Genomic DNA, 21,016 nt, shown 5'->3' on the forward strand with positions numbered 1-21,016 from the left:
GGACACATTTTTATGGGTCACGAGTAAATATCCTTTAATTTTTATCATTTAAGTTTCCTACAGTTTTTTATTATTTCAAAACTCAAAAACAAAATCACAAACAAATTTAGTTCACAAATTCAATGATTTTTCTAAATAATTTCATGAATAAATAAAGAAGAAAATCAAAGAAATTACATAGATTGAAAAAAAAATGTTTAAGAATAGTGAAAATAGCAGATCTACAAGCTCACAACACGGCAAGAATCGACGTGTTGTGAGCTTGTAGACATTTTCACTAGTTTGGGTCTCTTTTGGGTCTTGAGCTAAAAGGTTTGGGAACCATTGTGCTAAATGGTTTACTGACCTTTGATGCCATTTCATTTGGTCTTCCATGTCACTTTGGTAACATGTGACCTGTAATGAAAATGGAAAAGACAAAACAAACTTTGAGGTCTACTCATACCAGCTGTACAACGTTTCCACTCCATACTGTACTAAAAGTTATTAGTAGCTTTTTCATACTGCTGAGTATTTCTGTTGCCAAAGTGCTGGAATAATTTGAGCTATTTTAATGACAATTAAACCCCAGCTAACCCCTCATCTCTACTGGGTGCATTGTGAGTGGAGCTGCCCTGGGTCCTGGTGGTTGAACTTTAGTCAAGTCCCATTGTATGTGCAGCCAACATGATGGGATGATCAAACAAACGTGTCTGTACGCTCAGGGTCGGTCCCAGCACTCTGGGATTTCATAATGGTGAGGACAGAGAATGAGCAGCCAATGGGATTCATGAGAATGCCATGGCATTCATTCAAGAGCCCCGTCTCTCTGCCCCCCTCTCCACAGCCCAGTCCACTGCTTAGGAATAATCACTGCTTTGTGCAGGCCTGTGGAATCCGGGACGAAAACGCAAGACTCAATTATAGAGAGGGAGTCCAAAAAAGCCCCGGTAACCGCAGCAACCGCTGAGGGCCTTTAAAGGGAAGGCAGAAAGCCGACCCGGCTTTGCAAGAGCACGGTGCGTTACAAACAGAAACCAGCATTGGTATACACTACTATACACCCACTCCTGAGGCTACGGCTGTAACACTGTGCACATGAAGGGCCAAAAAACATGTCAGACAGCCAACTCCAGTGTCTTTGTTGTATCACTGTATATATCTCTCTCTCTCTGATGTCAGTTATACAAACTTCATTCTGCTTTAGGAGGCAAAAGATGCATTTGTAACATTTATCAGCATAGGTTAGTGAAACCAATAAGGTGAGGATTTAAGGTTTCCCTTCAAAAATAAAACACAATTAAAAACTACCAGTTTTTGAAACATTCAGGAAAAGAGTGTGTTTAGTAAACAATGGTGTTTCTTTGTTATTTCTAAACCCATAGATTGGTCTGAAAACAGCCATAATGGGAAAACATCTATTATGCTTCAGGGACAGATTTAATATCTTGACGAGCATGCCCCAGTTTTCTGCTGAAACCTGACCATGATACCGTGCTTGCTTGCGTCCAGGGCAGTGACACACGACGAATGCTGCCTCTCCTCCAAAGACAATAGGAGCTGTAGGGAGTGTATAGTTGTGTCTGCGAAAACATTTCCAAGCCTGGAAGGCCTGCACTTTATTAGCTGAGAGCTCCAAGCCGCCGCTCCTCGGGCCGTAACTCAATGCACCTCTCTGCATGGGGAATGAGTGGGAGGGTGGGGGAGGTGTATTTGAGGTTCTGGCAAACACATGTAGGGCTTGGGATGAGGCGGGTGTGTGTGTGTGTGTGTGTGTGTGTGTGTGTGTGTGTGTGTGTGTGTGTGTGTGTGTGTGTGTGTGTGTGTGTGTGTGTGTGTGTGTGTGTGTGTGTGTGTGTGTGTGTGTGTGTGCTGCAGCTGACAGGCCGCTGATCATCATGAGATACAGCCCCTGCTGGGTGAGTAGCGGGCCGAAGTCCAAGAACTGTGGGAGTGCTTGGAGAGAGAGAGAGAAAGAGAGAGAGAGAGCGCAGAGGCCTCAGAGAGCAGCTTCCATCTCAAACTGATTGGAGGTGAGTCGTACTCTGACTCAAAATGGCCACCCACTCTCATCCCAGGCCCAGCCTAATTCGTACAACCAAATACAAAACTGAAAATAACAATGTTGAGAGTTGACCCTAAACATGACCTTCCCTCTACCACCAACTCTCTCTGGCCAAAATGCTAACCACTTAAACCCTCTATACTTGGTAAACTAATACTTAGTTGACTTGGTCGGCTCTTTTTGCCATCTATACCAAATATCTTTGCCGAAAATAGTCGTTTACAACGTGCCGCAACGTGACGCATTGTGAGCTTGTAGATTGGCTATTTTCAGTAAATGTTCCCCCTAGAGATGCTAGGTTCCAATTGATTAACATTGTGATATATCTCATAAGCTAATAGGCACATTGCAGATGAACCCTACTGACTTTGGTGACGCCATGGCCTTCCCTCTAGTGCCATTCTTGGCACTATTGGGGGAAGAGGGTTTATGGGGGCAAGTTTGTTTCACCTCTCATATCATATTTCCTGTAGCCTAATAACCAATAATGAAAGTCAATAATTAAGGTAGCTATTCTTCTTAATAATAAACAAAATTTGCAAAGTGATATACTGTAGTTATAGCAGTGACTGACACAACAGGCTGAAAAACAAAGCCAAATGACAGCTGTGTAAGTGAACGCATGCACATGCACGTCCGCGCAACTGGTTGTGGCGCCTCATCAAGTCACCTTTCGTGCAATGTGGCCCTCAACCCGAAACGAGTTTGACACCCCTGCACTAGAGGTTGGCTTCTGTAAGCACAAACAACTGTTATAATGACTCTGACTGTTACACACCTATTTGCCATCCTCCCATAGGCCCTCTTGCACCAATGCACCTACTCTGTTTACCTACCAGTCAAACAAGACCTTCCTGTTGAGATAAAGTGTGACACTGTGCACCAGTCACATGACAAGCACTGTAAACAAACCTATTCCAGGGAGCCCATTGTGTGGCAACAGCTCAATTTCCACAACAAGATGGATAAAAACTCTGTCCCTCCTTCCATGTCAATGACCTGCTGAAGACCAACATTGCTTACCTAGAGGTAGTAGCCTACTGTTGTGTGAAAGGATTGCAGGAGTCCCAATGTCAACTGTCTCCATTCTAAAATGCTTGAACACGGAATAAGACCAAGAGAACAAAGAACAGTGTGAGGCTGTCTCGGTACAGTCAGTGGCACATATCAAACATTAGCCTAACATGCTGCTAAGCGCCAGCAAGTATGTGTGTAAAGCCCATAAGGATGGCCTCATTTGTAAAGAGGCATATGGCTATAAAAGCATCTGAGTTGGGTGATAATGTAAACCAGCTGGCCCTGCATGGGAATAGTTTCATACAGTGGATCATGCTCCCATGGATATCTATTACATTACCACCAAAGGCGACGTTTCAAGCGTCTACTGTAGCTCTTCCTCAGGTCATATTCTATATGTGTATATACGTATATATATATATATATATATATATATATATATATATATATATATATATTATATGTGTTTTTCTGTCCTGCACCTAGTTTGAATGTGTGTGCCTTTGTAAACTTTTGCAAGAGATTCATACACCATTATCTACAAATGACGTGTCTTTATATCTCCAATTGAGCGTAAATGCCTTTTACTGGGTGTGAGAGGGTAACATTTTCCATGATAGGGGAGGTGAACAGTGGTGGTAAAAGTACTCATTTTTTTACTGCAATGTAGAAATACCATAATAGTCCATAATTCAAAATGTCCTTCAGTAAAAGTACAAAAGTATTGGCATCAAAATATACGCGTTGTGAGCTTGTAGATCTGCTATTTTCAAATAGCTAACATAGGGCTGAAGTGGTATTGAAACACTCAATTAAGGTAAAGGTCCCTCAAAATTGTAGTTAAGTGCGGTACTTGAGTAAATGTGCTTTGTTACTTTCCACCACTGGAAGTGAGAAAGGGTTCTTTAAGGTCCCCAAAAACCACCAGGTTTCGAACTTGTGACGTCAGCTCAAGCACACAATGGAGTCACTATACCTCCGTGTGCCATGTTAAATACCTCAGGCGATGACCGGAGAGAAGCAACACTTCCTCTGTTTAACTGCCAATTAGCGAGCGCCAGTTCTGACATATAAAAACCCCACGGTAGGTCTAGAATGTAAAGCACGCATGGAGGGGGGTGGTTATCTAAATTCCTCCATCCAACCTACCTTGGTTTGATTAGGTGCAATATATGCTCTTTCATGAATGACGAGCTGAAATATTGTCGCTGTCGGGCAGAAACCTCTTATCTCCATATTCTAACCTTTTGTGTTTTTTCGTAAATTAACGCCACACTTGATCATACTACAGTGTCACACAAAAGCAGCAAAAGTAGCAGATCCACAAGCTCAGCTTGTAGATCTACTTGCTAGTTTTGAATTTGAAACCTAAAAAGTACTGTAACAGTTTTAGACTGGTGGTTTCCACCCGACAGAGACAATATGCACCTTTTATGCAAGGCAGTCTTACGAAAAGGGGGGACGGGGTGATGAAACTGTCCACACTGTAGTGTCATACGGATACATTTGGGTGCATACAATGAGAAACCCTCCAGCGTTCTCTCCCATGCTGAAAGCGTCCATTTGGACAGATAGTTGTGCCAAATGGAGAGCGGGCCAGGTAGAAAGCCATCTGTCTAGCTACAGACTGAAGAATCCAACACAAACACCAGCTATAGCAACAGTCACCCTATCCCACCCCACCACCCCTCCACTCCACTCCACTCCTCGCACTCCCCTGGTCTGTGTTTTCGTTCCACACCTTTCCACAGAGAGCGTTCTGTCCCCCTCCAGAAGAGCTCCTTTCAGTGGCTTTTGTTGGGGGATAAATCTGACCACAGTGCTTCAGCTGACCAGTTGAGCTCTGGCTGATGAGTCTGCGGAAGGTTAGTTCCGGTAGGTTACGTAATCCTCAGCTCCATGCACTTTCATGCACACCCATGCATGCAGCACATTCCACTACATGTGGACGCACATGCACGCACACACGTATGCACGCGCACACGCACGCAAGCACACACGCAAGCACACACGCACACACACACACACACGCGCGCGCACACACACACACACACACACACACACACACACACACACACACACACACACACACACACACACACACACACACACACACACACACACACACACACACACACACACACACACACACACACACACACACACACACACACACACACACACACACACACAGGCATGTACATATACAAAGAGTATTTGTTTACAGCTCAATTCCAGAATTAGCTGTGGAAAGGCTTGGCGCTCTGCGCTAGATGAAGTCATTGTTCCTGCAGTTCTAAAGTGGCCTGAATCTGTTGCCATCAGATGGATGTCATCTGACAATTTCATTTGATATTGAAGCCAGCAAACTTCTGACATGGCATGGTCAACCAGAATTAGATTATCAAATTTACCCCACCTCTGACCCCTAACAGAATAAACTGTAACTAATGTTCTACCATTTATTTATCGCTTATTAAATCAACAAGCCAGCGTCCAAGTGTCTCTGGGCAGTGTCAGGATTGAGTTACAAAAACTTGGGGGGGAGGGGGGGGGGGTGTTGAGTTGGTAATATTGGCAGTTGGCAATGCATGATTACAACCATTATCTATCACAGAGGAGCTATTATTTGTCAAACTACCATGTCCTTTTATACGCTCATCATCATTCTTCAGCAACTGTGCAAGCATTGACAGTAGTAATGCTGTACTGAATGTTGTCAATGCTTGCACAGTCATCATGGCCTACCTCAATCTAACACCCATTCATTTCATTGCAGCTGCTTGTCTTACATCACAGTGTTCTATTAGGTCAGCCTGACATGTTTTTACCCTTCTGTAGATTCTGTAGAAAACAAACTACAGAATTAGCCTAGGGTTTCATGGCTCTTTAAACCTAAGTTATGCTTCGTTTACATGACAGTGTCGCTCAAAAATAGCTAATGATGAAGATTAGGTTTAGCTGCCCTTTAGTGAAGGATCTCCTTGATGGTGGTCCATCAACATGATTCACACTTCTGTTTTCTTCTGTTCTGTTCCTTTGAAGTCTCTGACTAGGGAATACAGACACTAGACTCTAGTAGTGTCACAACAAGTCTGTGCTTGTGATGTTCAGTCTCATGATGGAGTTAAGTCCTCAACGTGGACACGTCTGGCCTAAGTGAATAACACAATTATTTAGGAAAGAATGAAATGTTCCTCGATTCTCGTGAGAGATAAGTCGGAAAGGGGGCAAAAGATGACCAAAGGGCAGAAAATTTCCCGGCAGGCACATCAGCAGTGTAAAACCTTGAAGAAGAGTAAAACTTGATGATGATGACTAAGATGGATCTTTCCTGATTCCACCTTAAGAAGTTCAACCAAAAGCCAACCACATCAGCCTAAATAGATATCAGTATGAACAATAGATTCCATCTACAGTAGTGTCCAGATTAAATGTCATCGACAGACAGCAGCTCCGTCCATCTGGCTGCAAGCTCATCTGTTCCACGGTCTGACAGAAAAGACACTGGCTGGGGAGAGAACGAACAGGTCTCATGGACGCCACAGCTGGAGGCCCCACATTGGGTGCCGGGGCGTGGTGGAGACAAGGCTCCTCTTGTCTGATGTGGACGAGAGAGAGAGAGATGGGGCGCGGCAGGGAACGATGTGCGACGCTGTGGGCACAGTGATTCATCGCAGCCTGTGTGAGTCGGGGAGACTGTGGCCCCTGTGAAGTCTGGGGTCAGGGTGCATCCCGGCACAGAGCGGAGACAGAGAGGCATTGCAGATAAGAGGCACTTTGATCCACAGCTCTCTCACAATGTCATCAAAGCGTATATCGCCGAGCAGGCTTGCCGTTATTTCAAAGTGCTGTACGAGAGCATGAAGGCATATTACATCTACAACAGCATGAATGGGCACCAGTCAACATTTCTAACCGCTAACACATAGGGTCTGTTTTATAACCTACACACTACAACAGTAACAGAGGTGGAAGAAGTACTGACATGTTTTACTTAAGTAAAAGTATCAATACCACAATGCAGAAATACTGCAAGTAAAAGTCTGGTGTTCAAAATGTACTTGAGTAAGAGTACAAAACTATTGGCATCAAAATATACTTAATGTACCAAATGTAAAAGTACTTTATGCAGTAGGAATATAGCACAGTGGAAATCGTCCCTCAAACTGTATTTTCTTATCAATGCGGCGCTCTCAAAAGGAAAATGTTTTTGTCTAGTGGGACTGGAAGTAACCTCAGGCTCTGAGGTTTTTCAAGGTACACAGTATAATCCCCAGTGTTCATTTATCCATTTGTAACGCTGAGTGTACAGTTGAATTAACTGTATATTACATTAGTGTGGGGCAGCAGAGTCACCAGTGGGTGCAGTAGCATGAAGAGGCCATAGCGTTTATGAGTGGCAGCATTCCTGAAACTAATCTAATGGAGAAACACAGCAAACTCACTCTGGGCTCCAACTGTCAGCCTACAAGGCCATCGGCACACAGACACAGAGCAGACCAATCAGAACCCTGATCTGCCCTGGCCGAGGGAGGGCTCAGCTGAATGATTAGACAATGGAAAATTGTGAGGCCTCCTCTCTCACTATTACCAGACTGTATAGGCTGGCCACAGACAGACCGACAGACAGACAGACAGACAGACAGACAGACAGACAGACAGACAGACAGACAGGCAGGCGCGCGCACACACACACACACACACACACACACACACACAGATGTAGTCACTTTGGGTGATTTATACTTAGAAGAAACAGACCAACATCTTGTCATCCTGTTTGTATATTTTTTTTAATGTACAGATTATTATTTTATTTTTTATATACTGCTAGGTTCTTGGTTTACCTATGATCCACCTAGATTACTGAGGCACTACACTGTCTATGCATTTGATATGTGTTTACCTTGCTTACTGTAAGTCGCTCTGCATAAAGAGTGTCTGCTAAATGCCTAAATTGTAAATAATCTCAGCAGCCTAGGTGCTTAGTTAGCTGAAACTGTATTAATGCTAACATCTGGTGTATTATGTGTCTCTCGTATAAATGGATTCTGTGTATCTGCAGAGGGCTTCTTTTTTTTCACTGGTAGATTTGTCTTGTTTCCAGGCTAATACAGTAGATGTTCGCATGGGAACACCCTCAGAGTCATTTCCTCTACCATAACATCTTGTTTCTGTTCTGACTGGATTCCTATTAATACCTATTTTCTTGGCAGTCTGAACAATGAACAGTGACAGTTGGCTAACATGGTGAACAATAAATAATATGTGGACAACTGGACATTTTGTACAATAGTACAATGTATAATAAACTATCCTAACATAAAGCACATGTTGATGTGTTTTAAGGCATATTTGTATATCCTGTAAGATGGTAGGAATCACTGAGAGGATTCCATAGCTCTGTGCTGAACCTGGTGAGGAGAGATGCAGCTTGAATGTTGGAAACAAGCCAACTGGTAATATCAGAAGGACCAGTCCTGAGTAACAGCATTGTTCTAGTGCAGGTCTGCAGTCAAACGTTTGTCAACACTGACCCCTTGTGGGCTTACAGCCAAATCACTGTTTGTAAATGCAACATTGGGATCACATGTCAATGACACATCAATACATACAACATTGTTCAAATCACAAATACTTAAGTTGTTAAAATGAGTGAAAATACTGAAGTTGTTAAAATGGGTAAACCTTTTAAAGGGATAATTCACCCTCTTTTGGGAGTTAAAACACTTAAGCAAGCGGCAGTCACACTTAAAATGTCTTAGCAATGTTTCTAGTTGCTTCTATGCGTCCGTTTTCTCCCCGCCCCGGGTGTCTAGGTGCATGTATGATACCCACAGAACAGAACATAGTCTGGGCTGCTAATACAGTATGTGCAGTTGTATGAGAAGATCTTTGTGATTAATGACATCGTAAATATATTTTAGTAACTTGACATAATCTATTTGCCTGAGGAAGACAATGTTGGGTAGAAATGCCACAAATAGGGAGCTTTCATTCCAGTATGTATTCCTGTAATTCCCCACTTATTTGCACTTTTCCGAACCTAGGGCATTAAGTGGCTACTTTCTTGAAAAGAATGTTGTTCCTCCTACTGCTGTCTTCTCACTAATTTTACAGGTTTATAGGGTGATGCCAGGGCATGCAGTTCTCAGCTACAATGGAAACAGCTAAACAGATTGTGGGAAAGTGTGCAGATCTTCACCTGGTTGCCTGACATTCCTGTCACACAGTGCTGTGAGAGGGGCCTGATGTGACAGGGCCTGACATGCCTGTGACAGAGCTGTGACAGGCCCTGTCACAACATCATTGGCATGATCACGTCAGTATCATAGTCAGTATCTGGTCAGCATCATGGATTTTTATGTTGTGGTATTGTAAGACAAGAGTTCTACTTTGGTTCACAGGATATTGAACTTAACCATGGCACATCTGCAAGAATGTGGGACAACCCAAGTTCCGTTCAAGCCATTTATTTTCCGTTGCACACATGAGCATTTATAATTAGGCAAGGAGGTGATGAGGCTTCAGTTTTTTTTCTATGAAATAAACAGACACATAATTAATACTAGAAAATGTGCTCCTCGGAGCACAGGTCTCCGCCAGGCGAGGTGGTTAAAATGTTCCTGATTCATTCTGTCTTACCTATTTATATTACATATTGTGATGTCATGTGAAGCTTGACCAATGTTAGGTGTTCACAGGACGGACACACACACACACACACACACACACACACACACACACACACACACACACACACACACACACACACGGACGGACAAAGTGAAAACATACTCTCCACCATGCCTTCGGCCTGGCGGAGACTTCGGCCTTGGGTCCACTTTCTGACATCTTTAAGAATGCGGCACCAGCTTCATCAACTTGAACGTCTTCTAGTTCTTTAAGTGATCTGTAGCGTCTCCTCTTACTGGTGTAATGTGCTCGTTGATGTTGTCTTTCATCTATTGAATACTGTGACCAGTGCCTTCTTTTCCTTTCGATGTTCTTTACAGACTCTTGTACTTTTTCTTCCAGAGAATGTAGCAATCTTTGCTGTGTCATGTTGTCAGCATTTGTGGCTCGTCTTCGTTTTTTGTCATTTAGGGATTCAAGTGCTCTTTGTCTCTGTTTCTTAGCTTTGGCCTTCTGCTGTCGGTGTTGCGCCTTTGCTTCTTCATGAGGTTTCAGACGATGATTTCCTGCTTCTTCAGTTTGCGTAATGAGAGTTAGTTGCATTGTGTGATCTCAGCTGTGATCTCTGTTTGTACTGGTACTGTTCCTGATTAATCCTGTCTTACCTATTTATATTACATATTGTCACGTGTCACTTGACCAATGTTAGCTTGATCCCGTTAGCTTGACCAATGTTACCTCACTTCCAAAAACATAAATGTTTTTTGGAAGTGACACACCTATTTATAGGATTTTATTTCGTCATGCGTCTCGCTAGCCAATCAAAAGCATTGGTGACAACATATTGTCACGTGTCACGTGAAGCTTGACCAATGTTAGCTTGGCTGGGGGGGGGGGACACACAGTGTGACGGGAACGAAAACATACTCTCCACCAGCCTTCGGCCTGGTGGAGACAACAATTCACCAATGACACATTAAACAACTGACAACAAACAAGTACCCAAGTCAATGATTAGCACTCTAAGGGTGGGGGGGGGGCACTTACACGAATTAGAGACGAGTACTAACAAACATGGGACAAGCCAAGTGACATTTAATATTCTATAAGGTTAGTGATTATTGCATTCACCTGAATTCTACAATAGGCTTTGTAAACTGTACATTACACAAACGTATAAGCTTTAAGGCAAACAGGTAGCTGTAAGTTTCTTAGATTCATTACCTTGATCACAATTAACCAATAAAATGCAACATATGCAATCATGAACAACTGAACTCACTTCAGTGACACATAATCGCAGGTTGAGATGGACTCAAGGATAGGGAGTTCTCAGGTAGCGATATTGCTGCTCCAGCTGACAAACTTGAATTGATAAGCACTCAGGCATATAGACGGGTTTCCTGTTAGTAAACATGAGAGGAATATGACCGCGCAGAGGAGGGGGAAGCCTATGGGTGCGTTTGGAAATTACGCACCGGAGCACACTCGCCTATTAGTTTGTATTGGCCAGTGCGCTCACTGCCGCTCAGGGCTGTATTTTCGAACGCGCCTTTCACCCGGGCATGCGCAGATTGCGCATTCTGCTCTGTGATGACGTCGCGCGGAAATCCGTCTATATAGCCGGCCACTGATGAGGAGTGAGTGAGGGCAGGTTTGATTAGGTATTGAGAGGGAGTGACAGCAGGTGAGGTGGGTGGATCCGATCCATGTTAATAGGGCCAGGGGGAGGGTTGCTGTTGCTCACTATGACTTTTTTCTACAGGTATTGCAATTTTACACCACCGCATTGTGCTACCTGGAGCGACAGCTGCATAGCCTAGAGGCGCTGCATGCACCTGCTTAGCATAGAGGAGGAAGTGTGAATGGTACTTCTCAGGTTACTTCCCATAAATAAATGCTATTGGTTACCACATCATTTACCTGTGAGCAACCAACAAAGACGGTAGCACATGATTTACCGTACTCATAAGCCTCTAAATTGAACAAACCATGCTGTCCCACAGCAGAATAGCAGTGGATTTGCCCATTTCCATCATGGCATCAGCAGGCAGCATTACGGTCTGGACTCTCCTGTCGGTTCTCGTTCTCACAGAAGGGAAAGGTGAGTGGTTGGATATCATGAGCCTATAAGTCAGAAGCCACACACTAACACTACATACTACACAGTATGCTATTTTCAGCCTACTATTTAGTATCTACTACTAAGCAGTAGGGTTTCACTTGGGACATACAAAAAAGTAATTTGGCATACCGGTACATGTTTCATAAAATGAATGAAAAGGTACTTATCAAGGAAATTTGATAAATACCCCACCAGTTGTATGAGAAGATCTTTGTGATTAATGACATCGTCAATATCTTTTAGTAACTTGACATAATCTATTTGCCTGAGGAAGACAATGTTGGGTAGAAATGCCACAAATAGGGAGCTTTCATTCCAGTATGTATTCCTGTAATTCCCCACTTATTTGCACTTTTCCAAACCTAGGGCATTAAGTGGCTACTTTCTTGAAAAGAATGTTGTTCCTACTGCTGTCTTACGGTAAGCAGCGCCTCACTAGTTTTACAGGTTTATAGGGTGATGCCAGGGCATGCAGTTCTCAGCTACAATGGAAACAGCTAAACAGATTGTGGAAAAGTGTGCAGATCTTCACCTGGTTGCCTGACATCCCTGTCACACAGTGCTGTGAGAGGGGCCTGATGTGACATGCCTGTGACAGAGCTGTGACAGGCCCTGTCACAACATAATTGGCATGATCACGTCAGTATCATAGTCAGTATCTGGTCAGCATCATGGATTTTTATGTTGTGGTATTATTTTTCTTGTCAAGAATGCCCAAATTGACATGTATTTGGCCATGGAAATGATGAAAACCCATCTGAAAAGATTTTGTGCCATAGACCACTAGAAGAGAAGATTATTCCAAAACATGTTCAAATATTTTCAAGATTTTTCAGAATGTTTAAAAAATAGTTGATCTACAGCATGTTGCAATGCGGCAAGCTTGTAGATCTGCTATTTTTGAACTGCCAAATATTAAAATAGGTTTAAAGTGGTTAAACTGACTGTGACGCTATATTAACACATTTTGCTGGGGACCCCCTGGAATCCCGTCAAGGACCCCCTGGGATCCTCGGACCCCACTTTGAGAACCACTGTAGGTAGATTTTTGTCAAGTTTTGATGTGTGGGCATACAGTAATAGTACCCACTACCCAGTACCCACAACATGGGTACAACTGCTGCTCAGTACAACTGTTAACCAAATGTAAAGTATGCCAAATTGCCAATAAAACCTGATTTATACTTGGTTGTGCATCCTGTCTTGCACCAAAAATAGCAGATGTACATGTTCACAATGCATTGCACTGACAGTTTCCTTGAGATAAAATGCAAGTTATTAGGAGGATACATTCACAACTACTTTTAATGATCTGTTGTTGACCTTTATTCATTACAATTCATACAGTAGGCTACATGTGTGTTGGAGAGTCTCGACCCACATTTAGAGCAATAGCAACCAATAGGAACAGTATTTTACAGTGTGTGTGTGTGTGTGTGTGTGTGTGTGTGTGTGTGTGTGTGTGTGTGTGTGTGTGTGTGTGTGCGTGCGTGCGTGCGTGTGTGTGTTTCTCAGAATTCATTGTAACATGTACACGGTCAGAAGAGTGTGTACTGCCATGCCAATTCCAGTCTGACGGCAAAGGAGCGAGAATTATGTGGTACAAGAAGAAAACAGTGGTGAGCTGCACCCGCTATGGCGACACACAGTTTGTCAATGGACACAACTCTCCATCGAATCTGTTCAAAGGCAGAACTGACCTGTACGCCGACCAGGTCTTGCAGGGCAACGCAACACTGCTGCTGAGGAACGTCACTCCGCACGACCAGGGAAAGTACTTCTGCATCACCATGACCGCCCCTCGCACCGACGAATCTGGAATAATCTCTCTCATAATAAAAAGTGCGGCTTCTTGTTTTATTTTTTCAACGCTACAGGTTTAGAAACTGACTCATGTCATGTCTTTTCATCCCCTTAATCTTCTGTCTTTCATTTTCTCTCTCTCTTTCCCGCTCCCTCTCTGCTCTCTCTCTACTTTCAGATTTAAATCATTATCTTGCATCAGAACATGCACTGGAAACAAGTGAAATAATCTCATCTATCTAATAGGCAGTTTTCCCCACTTGTTTTAAGTATATATGTAATTTTAAGATATATTCCTAGATTGAATGACATATATTTTCTTTATAATGATTGAGACTACTGTATTGTTCTTGCTTGGCAGGTCCAGTTCAGAACATTGATATACAGTTGACAGGTGACACAATCTCCTGTGGTTCCAGGAGCATATACCCAGCTCCTAAGCTCATGTGGTCAAACATTCCTCCCTCTGATATCCAAGTTCTCCAGAACTCTACAAAAACCTTTAAAACCCAAGAAGGATTCTATGACATCACCGGTTCTCAGAGGATTGTGGCAAGCAATACAAATGTTACGTACATTTGTACGATTACAAGTGACACAAGCACGAGAACAGCCATTTTGAAATACCAAGGTAAATAATACAGAGATAAATATTCATTTCATATGTGTTGTAACACATGATATAACTTTTATAATCGATATTGATGACTGGGAATATAAAAATAGTTTCTTAACTTAGAATTTAAGGAGCTATTGGTGTCAGAGGAGTCAACAACAGAAGACTTCTTTTTACTTGTGATAATGTGGTGTCATGTAAAAAAAAAAAGGCCTTTTTTCAGTAGTGTAAAGTTACTAAGTACTTGAGTACATGTAGCTACTTAGTAACTTTACACTACTGAAAAAAGGGCACTATTGAGTAGGCTACATCATACAGTATTTCTACAATGTGATATTGATACTTCCATCACTGCCTTTTCTTCCAGGTTCCATTCAGACGTACCCAGATGCCAGTGTGATGATCCCCTGCAGCATTCCCGACTCTGCCCTCCACAACTTCAACCTCACCTGGAGGTTCAAGAAGACCACCGTGAACCTCGATGATGAGCCCATCCTGACGGTGAACGTGTCCGGACAGACTCTGTCACCGGTGAGCGTCCAGGAGAGGTGGAAGGATTACGTTTCTCTGAGCTTTCTGACGTTTGGCCACCTACAGCTGCACGGCTCAGCGCCAGAACGCCATGGCATATACAGATGTGAGATCAGCACTACCCAAGAGACATATGTGACCCTGACCAACGTCACTGCCGACGGAGGTAATCAGGGAATGATGGAAAAAAAAAATAGGCGGTGTGGGGGGGAGTCTTAACCATTTAAGCCTTCCTATGAGAAATAGCTTAATGTAGCCGAAAATAGCAATTTTTGAGGGTTAATGTGGTTAACATACTTTTTTAAATGTATTAGTTAAATTGTGATATTATTAAACATATCAGACAGTCTACATTTCACAAAAGGAAATGCATGTATTTAATTCAGTTTTGACCAGAAACAGGGATAAAACATCCCCATCAGTGATTTAAAAAAAAACATGTAATGCCTTAAGCGTTCCTCAAAATGTAATCAAACTTTGATTTGAGGCTAATCCTTAGTCAGTTTTTATTCTGTGCTAGCACAGAAGAAAGCAGAATGTGGCACATTATTAAAAGAATAGCTGTTTTATTTTGGAATGACACTCTCATTGTCACTTTCAAAGCTTCAATAGCAGATGGACATAAATGTGTGTGCCACTTGTCATTTTTGAAATAAAAGATCTAACTGTAACTGGTCTTGCTTTTTCCAGATGGCCGAGATGATACATTTAAATACATCTTAATTGTTGCTGTGATGGCTCACTTCCTACTGCTCGCCTATGCCACTCTTGTAGTCCTGGGCATTAAATGTAAGTAGGCTACTACTATGTAGCCAAACCTGTCTGCAACAAACAAAATATTCAATAATGAAAGTGTCTATTCTTACCCCTGAGTACTATTTAACTCAGGAAACAATGCATTAAGAATCTTCTGAATATATGGTTGTGAGAGATTTGGATGTAATACCATTTAGTATGGGTAGAATTCTTGTTGATGGAACATGTAAACATAAGTCATGCCTCTTGAAACAGTAAACTGTTTCTATAAACTATTTTCCTTTCTTTCTTTTAAAAAAAATCTGTGATGGCCTCCCAACAGTAAGGAGCGAGAGAAAGAGATCAAGCACTCCCAAAGAAACTGTAAGTCTGAGCGAAGCAGCTGTTGCAGGAGTGGACATCCAGCAATGATGGACATTAACATTCTTAACAACATTTCTTTGAACTTTTTTGTTCTCCCCTTTTTCTCAGTGTTATATACTGTTTATTTATTTTTACTTTATTTATCTTCACGTCAGGATTTTTATACTGTATATGCTTATATGCTTTTATATTACCACAAGATACAAAATGTGTTGTCTGCCCTGATTTATGTGATTGTTTATACAAATAAATTTCAATATAAGAGTTTAGGCAGTTATTGGAAATGGAGAGATTAAAGATGCTGCATTTTTGTCCATCAGAGGTAAATGCATTCCAGATGGCTACCTAAACAAAACAGGGTTGTTCAGGGCATAGGAGCTGAAGCAAGGTCTATACATTTAAATGAAATTGAATTAAATCTTTATTTCAGACCCAGGAAGATCCATAGCACAATTAAAAACTCAACACAATAAAATAACAGAAAGGAAAAGAAAAAGAAAATGCAAATAGCCCACATTGTTCAATTTATAACATACAAACATGTGTGGCAATGGTTCCACAGTCTAGAGGAGAACCTGACAGAACTATGTCAGCGATTATGTAATTTACTGACTCAGATGCCCTACACATGAACTATAAGGTTACATAGCACAGCAGAGCAGGTGGGTACCCTGACACTAACAAACATCTGGCTTGCACTGGAGCTTCTTGGAGCTCTCAGCAGCAGCCTCATGCAGTCATTATAAGCCACTGTGAGTCGTCTGATGCTGCCTCGTCTGAGCAACACCAAAGGTGGCCAGTACACAGTGGTGTACAAAAGGCTCTAAAGAGAAAGATGTTCACAGGAACTTAGCACATGCTAAATTTGCGACACAACATGTTCGCTTGAGCATATAGCTTCCGATGTTATCTATAGGTCATTGGAGATAATCCTAAATAAGTAATCTCACTGCACACACTAAGGGCAGTGCCAGCCAGATAGAAGTCAGAAAAGGAAAGGTTGATTGTCTGTCTTCCCTACTTATTGTTTTAGTACTTGTTTAGATTAGAGCTTCAAGCATGTCCTTTTTGTAACTGAAATTTGTATTAGGTAGATATTTGTATAGAAAGGTGTAACCAGGGACTGGGGTCGCAAATTAGACTCGGCTATAAACCCCATATACAATGCAACGCTTTCATGTTTTTATAACTTGATTAATTGTTTTTTGTATTGTCCCTGTCAAATAAACATACAAATAAAATGAAAAAAATACTTCGGACAATCCTGATCTTGCTCTTTGTACTACTGTATGGTGGGCAGCAGGGAACAGCAGAGTGGTTGGAGAAACACAGTACTTGTCACACCAAGTGACTGGTCCATCATCCTAAAGCCATGCAAGACATCAAACCCCTAACTGCTCACTCATTGACAGAAACCAAATTCCTAAAATGTGAAATGTGAATAAAAGTTGTGTGTATTTTTAAATGTAAATGACCCATTTGTTACAGTGAGTTCTGTAACAGAGGATGTTATTTCCTATAGTCCCAATTACAAGCAGCTGACACCTGATTTATACTTTGTCGTACAACAGTGCCGTGCTATCTTCGGCATGCAACACAGTCATACGAGCATAAATTAATCACATGAACCTTAGAGCGCCCCTATTCTGGGGTGAACATTTGGCTAAAATGTCCAGTCTACAAGCTACAACAACGGGTCGCAACGCAACATGTTGTGAGCTTATACTGTAGATAGGCTATTTTCGTTCCTATGAAGAGATATGGCATATAGACCCCTATAGGGACTCCAGGCAACAGATTATATAATGCTGAAGTAGTTAAAAGAATCCCTGGCTAATAAGCCAAATATGCCATGAAAATGATAATAACAACTTAATACTTCCTAAGGTTAATATGAGCATCAAATCAATATTTTAAATGTTTTTTTTGCACATGCATTCCATAAATTCCATAGGGCTAGACCACACATGGGCAAATGACATCAACTTGCGACGGGCATTGCCCCTATTGAGTGAAAGATGAACAGTTTCTAAAATAAATAAAATATTTACAGTGTTTTAAATTTTAAATTTTAGTTATAGAGGACAATTATAATGTATTAAGGCATATTTGGCTTATTAGCCAGGGATCCTTTTAAGCATTAGGCTTTAACTACATTTCTATATATACAATTTGAATCCTGCGCCATGTCGGTTGTCTGTATGTATGTATGTAGCCAGTGTGACGTAATCTGACATCACGCCAGTGTGACGTAATCTGACATCACGATGAGACGGTCGTCCCGAATATGGACACAACGCCAGTGTGACATAATCTCACGACAGCATGACATCACATCCTACCTATAGTGGGTAGGGGTTGGGTAGGGGTGGGTTTTGGTCATTGGAGAGGTGATGCACGTCACCTCTTTCTGAAGTGGGTACTTTCAAAGCCTGCCGTGGATTTAGGAGAGCACAAAACTCTCTCTCACACTGTGAGGTGCCTGTAAGGTGGCACTGCAAAGTGAACGACGCGTCACGCTAGACGTTCGGGCCGCGTAGCGGCCCGAACTACATTACTCATATGTCCTATTCATGACAGCAAAGGAACAAAGGCAGGGTAAATTCCCTAGACTTGTCAGACAACATATGCTGCCAAGGAGATGAATGCTCCACCCTGTAGCAACTCATAATGTAATAACGGCTCATTATGTAATAATTTAAATGTAATAAAAACTCATAATGTAATAATCAGCGCATAATGTAATAACAGATTTTTCTATGATGTAATAATGTGTTACATTATAAATCTCACGTGGCCGCTTATAATGTAATAAAAGTTTGTTTAATAATGTCTCATATTGTTGAGAAAAGTAAAGTGTTACATCATAATAATCAGTATCAGTATCATGGTCAGTATCAGTATCATGGTCAGTATCATGGTCAGTACCATGGTCAGTATCATGGTCAGTATCATGGTCAGTATCATGGTCAGTATCATTGTCAGTATCATGGTCAGTATCAGTATCATGGTCAGTACCATGGTCAGTATCATGGTCAGTATCAGTATCAGTATCATGGTCAGTATCATGGTCAGTACCATGGTCAGTATCATGGTCAGTATCAGTATCATGGTCTGTATCAGGGTCATTACCATGGTCAGTATCATGGTCAGTTTCATGGTCACTGTTCTGCCCCCTACATTGTAGTGGTCATGTTTAGTTTATAATTGTGTGAAACAGCACCACCCTGTGGCTTATGTGCAGGGTTTCTTATGTTGTTGATCTTCATGTGACTAATTAAGGCGCAATATAGGCCTACTACACCTGTGCTGCTCAATCAAGGTACAATACACTACACGCTTGCTGCCTGCAGTCAGTAGTCAATGTCTCCAGCTCCAGTGAACATGTTGTTTGTCTCCCCTCTTGCTAAAAGCAACGTCTGTGAGTAACTTGGATGTTTGATTATGTGATAGCAGGTTATTTATGTTGTGTTTTGTTTTGTATTTGCATTCATACAAATATATTTTACAGCAGCTAAAGTTATTTCTGTCTGTAGATTAGCTCTGTTTTGTCACATGCTTTCTGTATTGTAATAGTAATTTGAAAATCTCTGTATTGTTACAGTTTCACAAAAATGAACCAGTAAACTTCATAAAGACAACGCCTTCTCTGTGGAGGTTGTTGGGAAATGTTTAGCTGGTGGGCTAGCTGGCATCTGCAGCTAGTGAGGCCTACACAGTCACCATGATACTGACCATGATATTGATATGATACTGACCATAATTAACCATGATACTGGCCATGATACTGACCATGATACTGACCATGATACTGACATTAAACTGACCATGATACTGACATGATACTAACCATGATACTTATATGATACTGACATTATATTGACATGATACTGACATTAAACTGGCCATGATACTAACCATGATACTGACATTAAACTGACCATGATACTAACCATGATACTGACATTAAACTGACCATGATACTGACCATGATACGAAGGATGTGTAATAGAAAACAACCACCTTAAAGACTACAAATCATTGTGTGTATTAGTGATGTGCGGGTCAGGTTTTTTCATGACCCGCCCCGCCACGGAACCCAACCCGCCTCGCGAACCCATATATAAATCTATGGCTCAACCCGCCCTGCGACCTGCGGTGGGAATATATATATATATATATATATATATATATATATATATATATATATATATATATATATATAGCGCTCTTTTAAGTACCCAAAGTCGCTTTAAATGTCTACAGTAGCACAACATTGTCATGGGCCTCTGAAGAGGCTCAGGTGGTGCAGGAAACTCATTAAAGTGTTAAATGGTGCATTTTTATAGTGCCTTTCATCCAAACTGATTTAATACAATGTCCATTACATTCACCCATTCACACACTCACCAACGGCAGAGGAAACCATGCAAGGCACCAACCTGCTCATCAGGAGCAGTTTAGGGGTTCGGTGTCTTGCTCAAGGACACTTTGGCACTAACCCAGGGGGAGCCGGGGATCGAACCGAGAATTATCCGATTCCCAAGCAGGTATAAAATAGGTCTTAATTGGTTAATGGATGTTTTTTAATAATAATAATCAAAATCTGTAAAGTAACTTGTGACCAAATTTTTCAAATAAATACTTGCAGTGGAGAAAAAAGTACATCGAAAAATGGAAGTATTAGTAAAGTAAAAGTACCTATGTAAACATTGTACTTAAGTAAATGTACTTTCATCATTTCTCCCAGATTAGAAAAAGGCCTGATTAGTGATAAACAACAATGTGCTGAAACAGAAGCAGAACCACAGACAATATTCATTATAATGTTTTATTAATTGAGTGGAAACTATTCTAATATTGATTGATTTATTTGGTTGTCATCTTTATTGGCAAAAAAAAGCATAAGTCTGCATAAACACATGTCAAAAGGATCAAACACGACTAAGCCAGACAGTTGTTTCTGTTGTTCTTCCTTTGAGTGTGTTAATTATTACTGGCAAAATGTGTGATTAGTGGTGTGATGAGGGTTAGGGTTTTCCAAACAGTTCTTCCCCTTCTCACATACTTCTGCCCACGTCACAGACCTCGCCAGCAGGCCAACACTGAGGAACAAACAGAG

The 21,016-nt window shown here is 41.6% G+C and overlaps 1 protein-coding gene across 1 annotated transcript; it reads left to right on the forward strand.

Annotated features, from left to right (window-relative positions):
• The first annotated feature begins 11,566 nt into the window (after positions 1-11,566).
• Positions 11,567-17,078, forward strand: LOC311038990 (V-set domain-containing T-cell activation inhibitor 1-like). The gene is made up of 6 exons (XM_084048622.1): positions 11,567-11,804; positions 13,341-13,667; positions 13,990-14,259; positions 14,612-14,941; positions 15,466-15,564; positions 15,854-17,078. The coding sequence occupies exons 1-6, from the start codon at positions 11,693-11,695 to the stop codon at positions 15,940-15,942; spliced, it is 1,227 nt and encodes a 408-aa protein (XP_083904748.1). The 5' UTR covers positions 11,567-11,692; the 3' UTR covers positions 15,943-17,078.
• The last annotated feature ends 3,938 nt before the right edge of the window (positions 17,079-21,016 follow it).

This window comes from Gymnoscopelus microlampas, assembly GCF_963454915.1.
Source record: "Gymnoscopelus microlampas genome assembly, chromosome: 22".
NCBI classification, from domain to species: Eukaryota; Metazoa; Chordata; class Actinopteri; order Myctophiformes; family Myctophidae; genus Gymnoscopelus; species Gymnoscopelus microlampas.

Excerpts from the sequence above, each read along its gene's own strand:
- LOC311038990 (XM_084048622.1), top strand. The coding sequence starts at position 11,693 with ATGCTGTCCCACAGCAGAATAGCAGTGGATTTGCCCATTTCCATCATG. Across the intron at positions 11,805-13,340 it reads CGTTCTCACAGAAGGGAAAG|AATTCATTGTAACATGTACA; the intron begins GTGAGTGGTTGG and ends TGTGTTTCTCAG. Across the intron at positions 14,260-14,611 it reads AGCCATTTTGAAATACCAAG|GTTCCATTCAGACGTACCCA; the intron begins GTAAATAATACA and ends CTTTTCTTCCAG.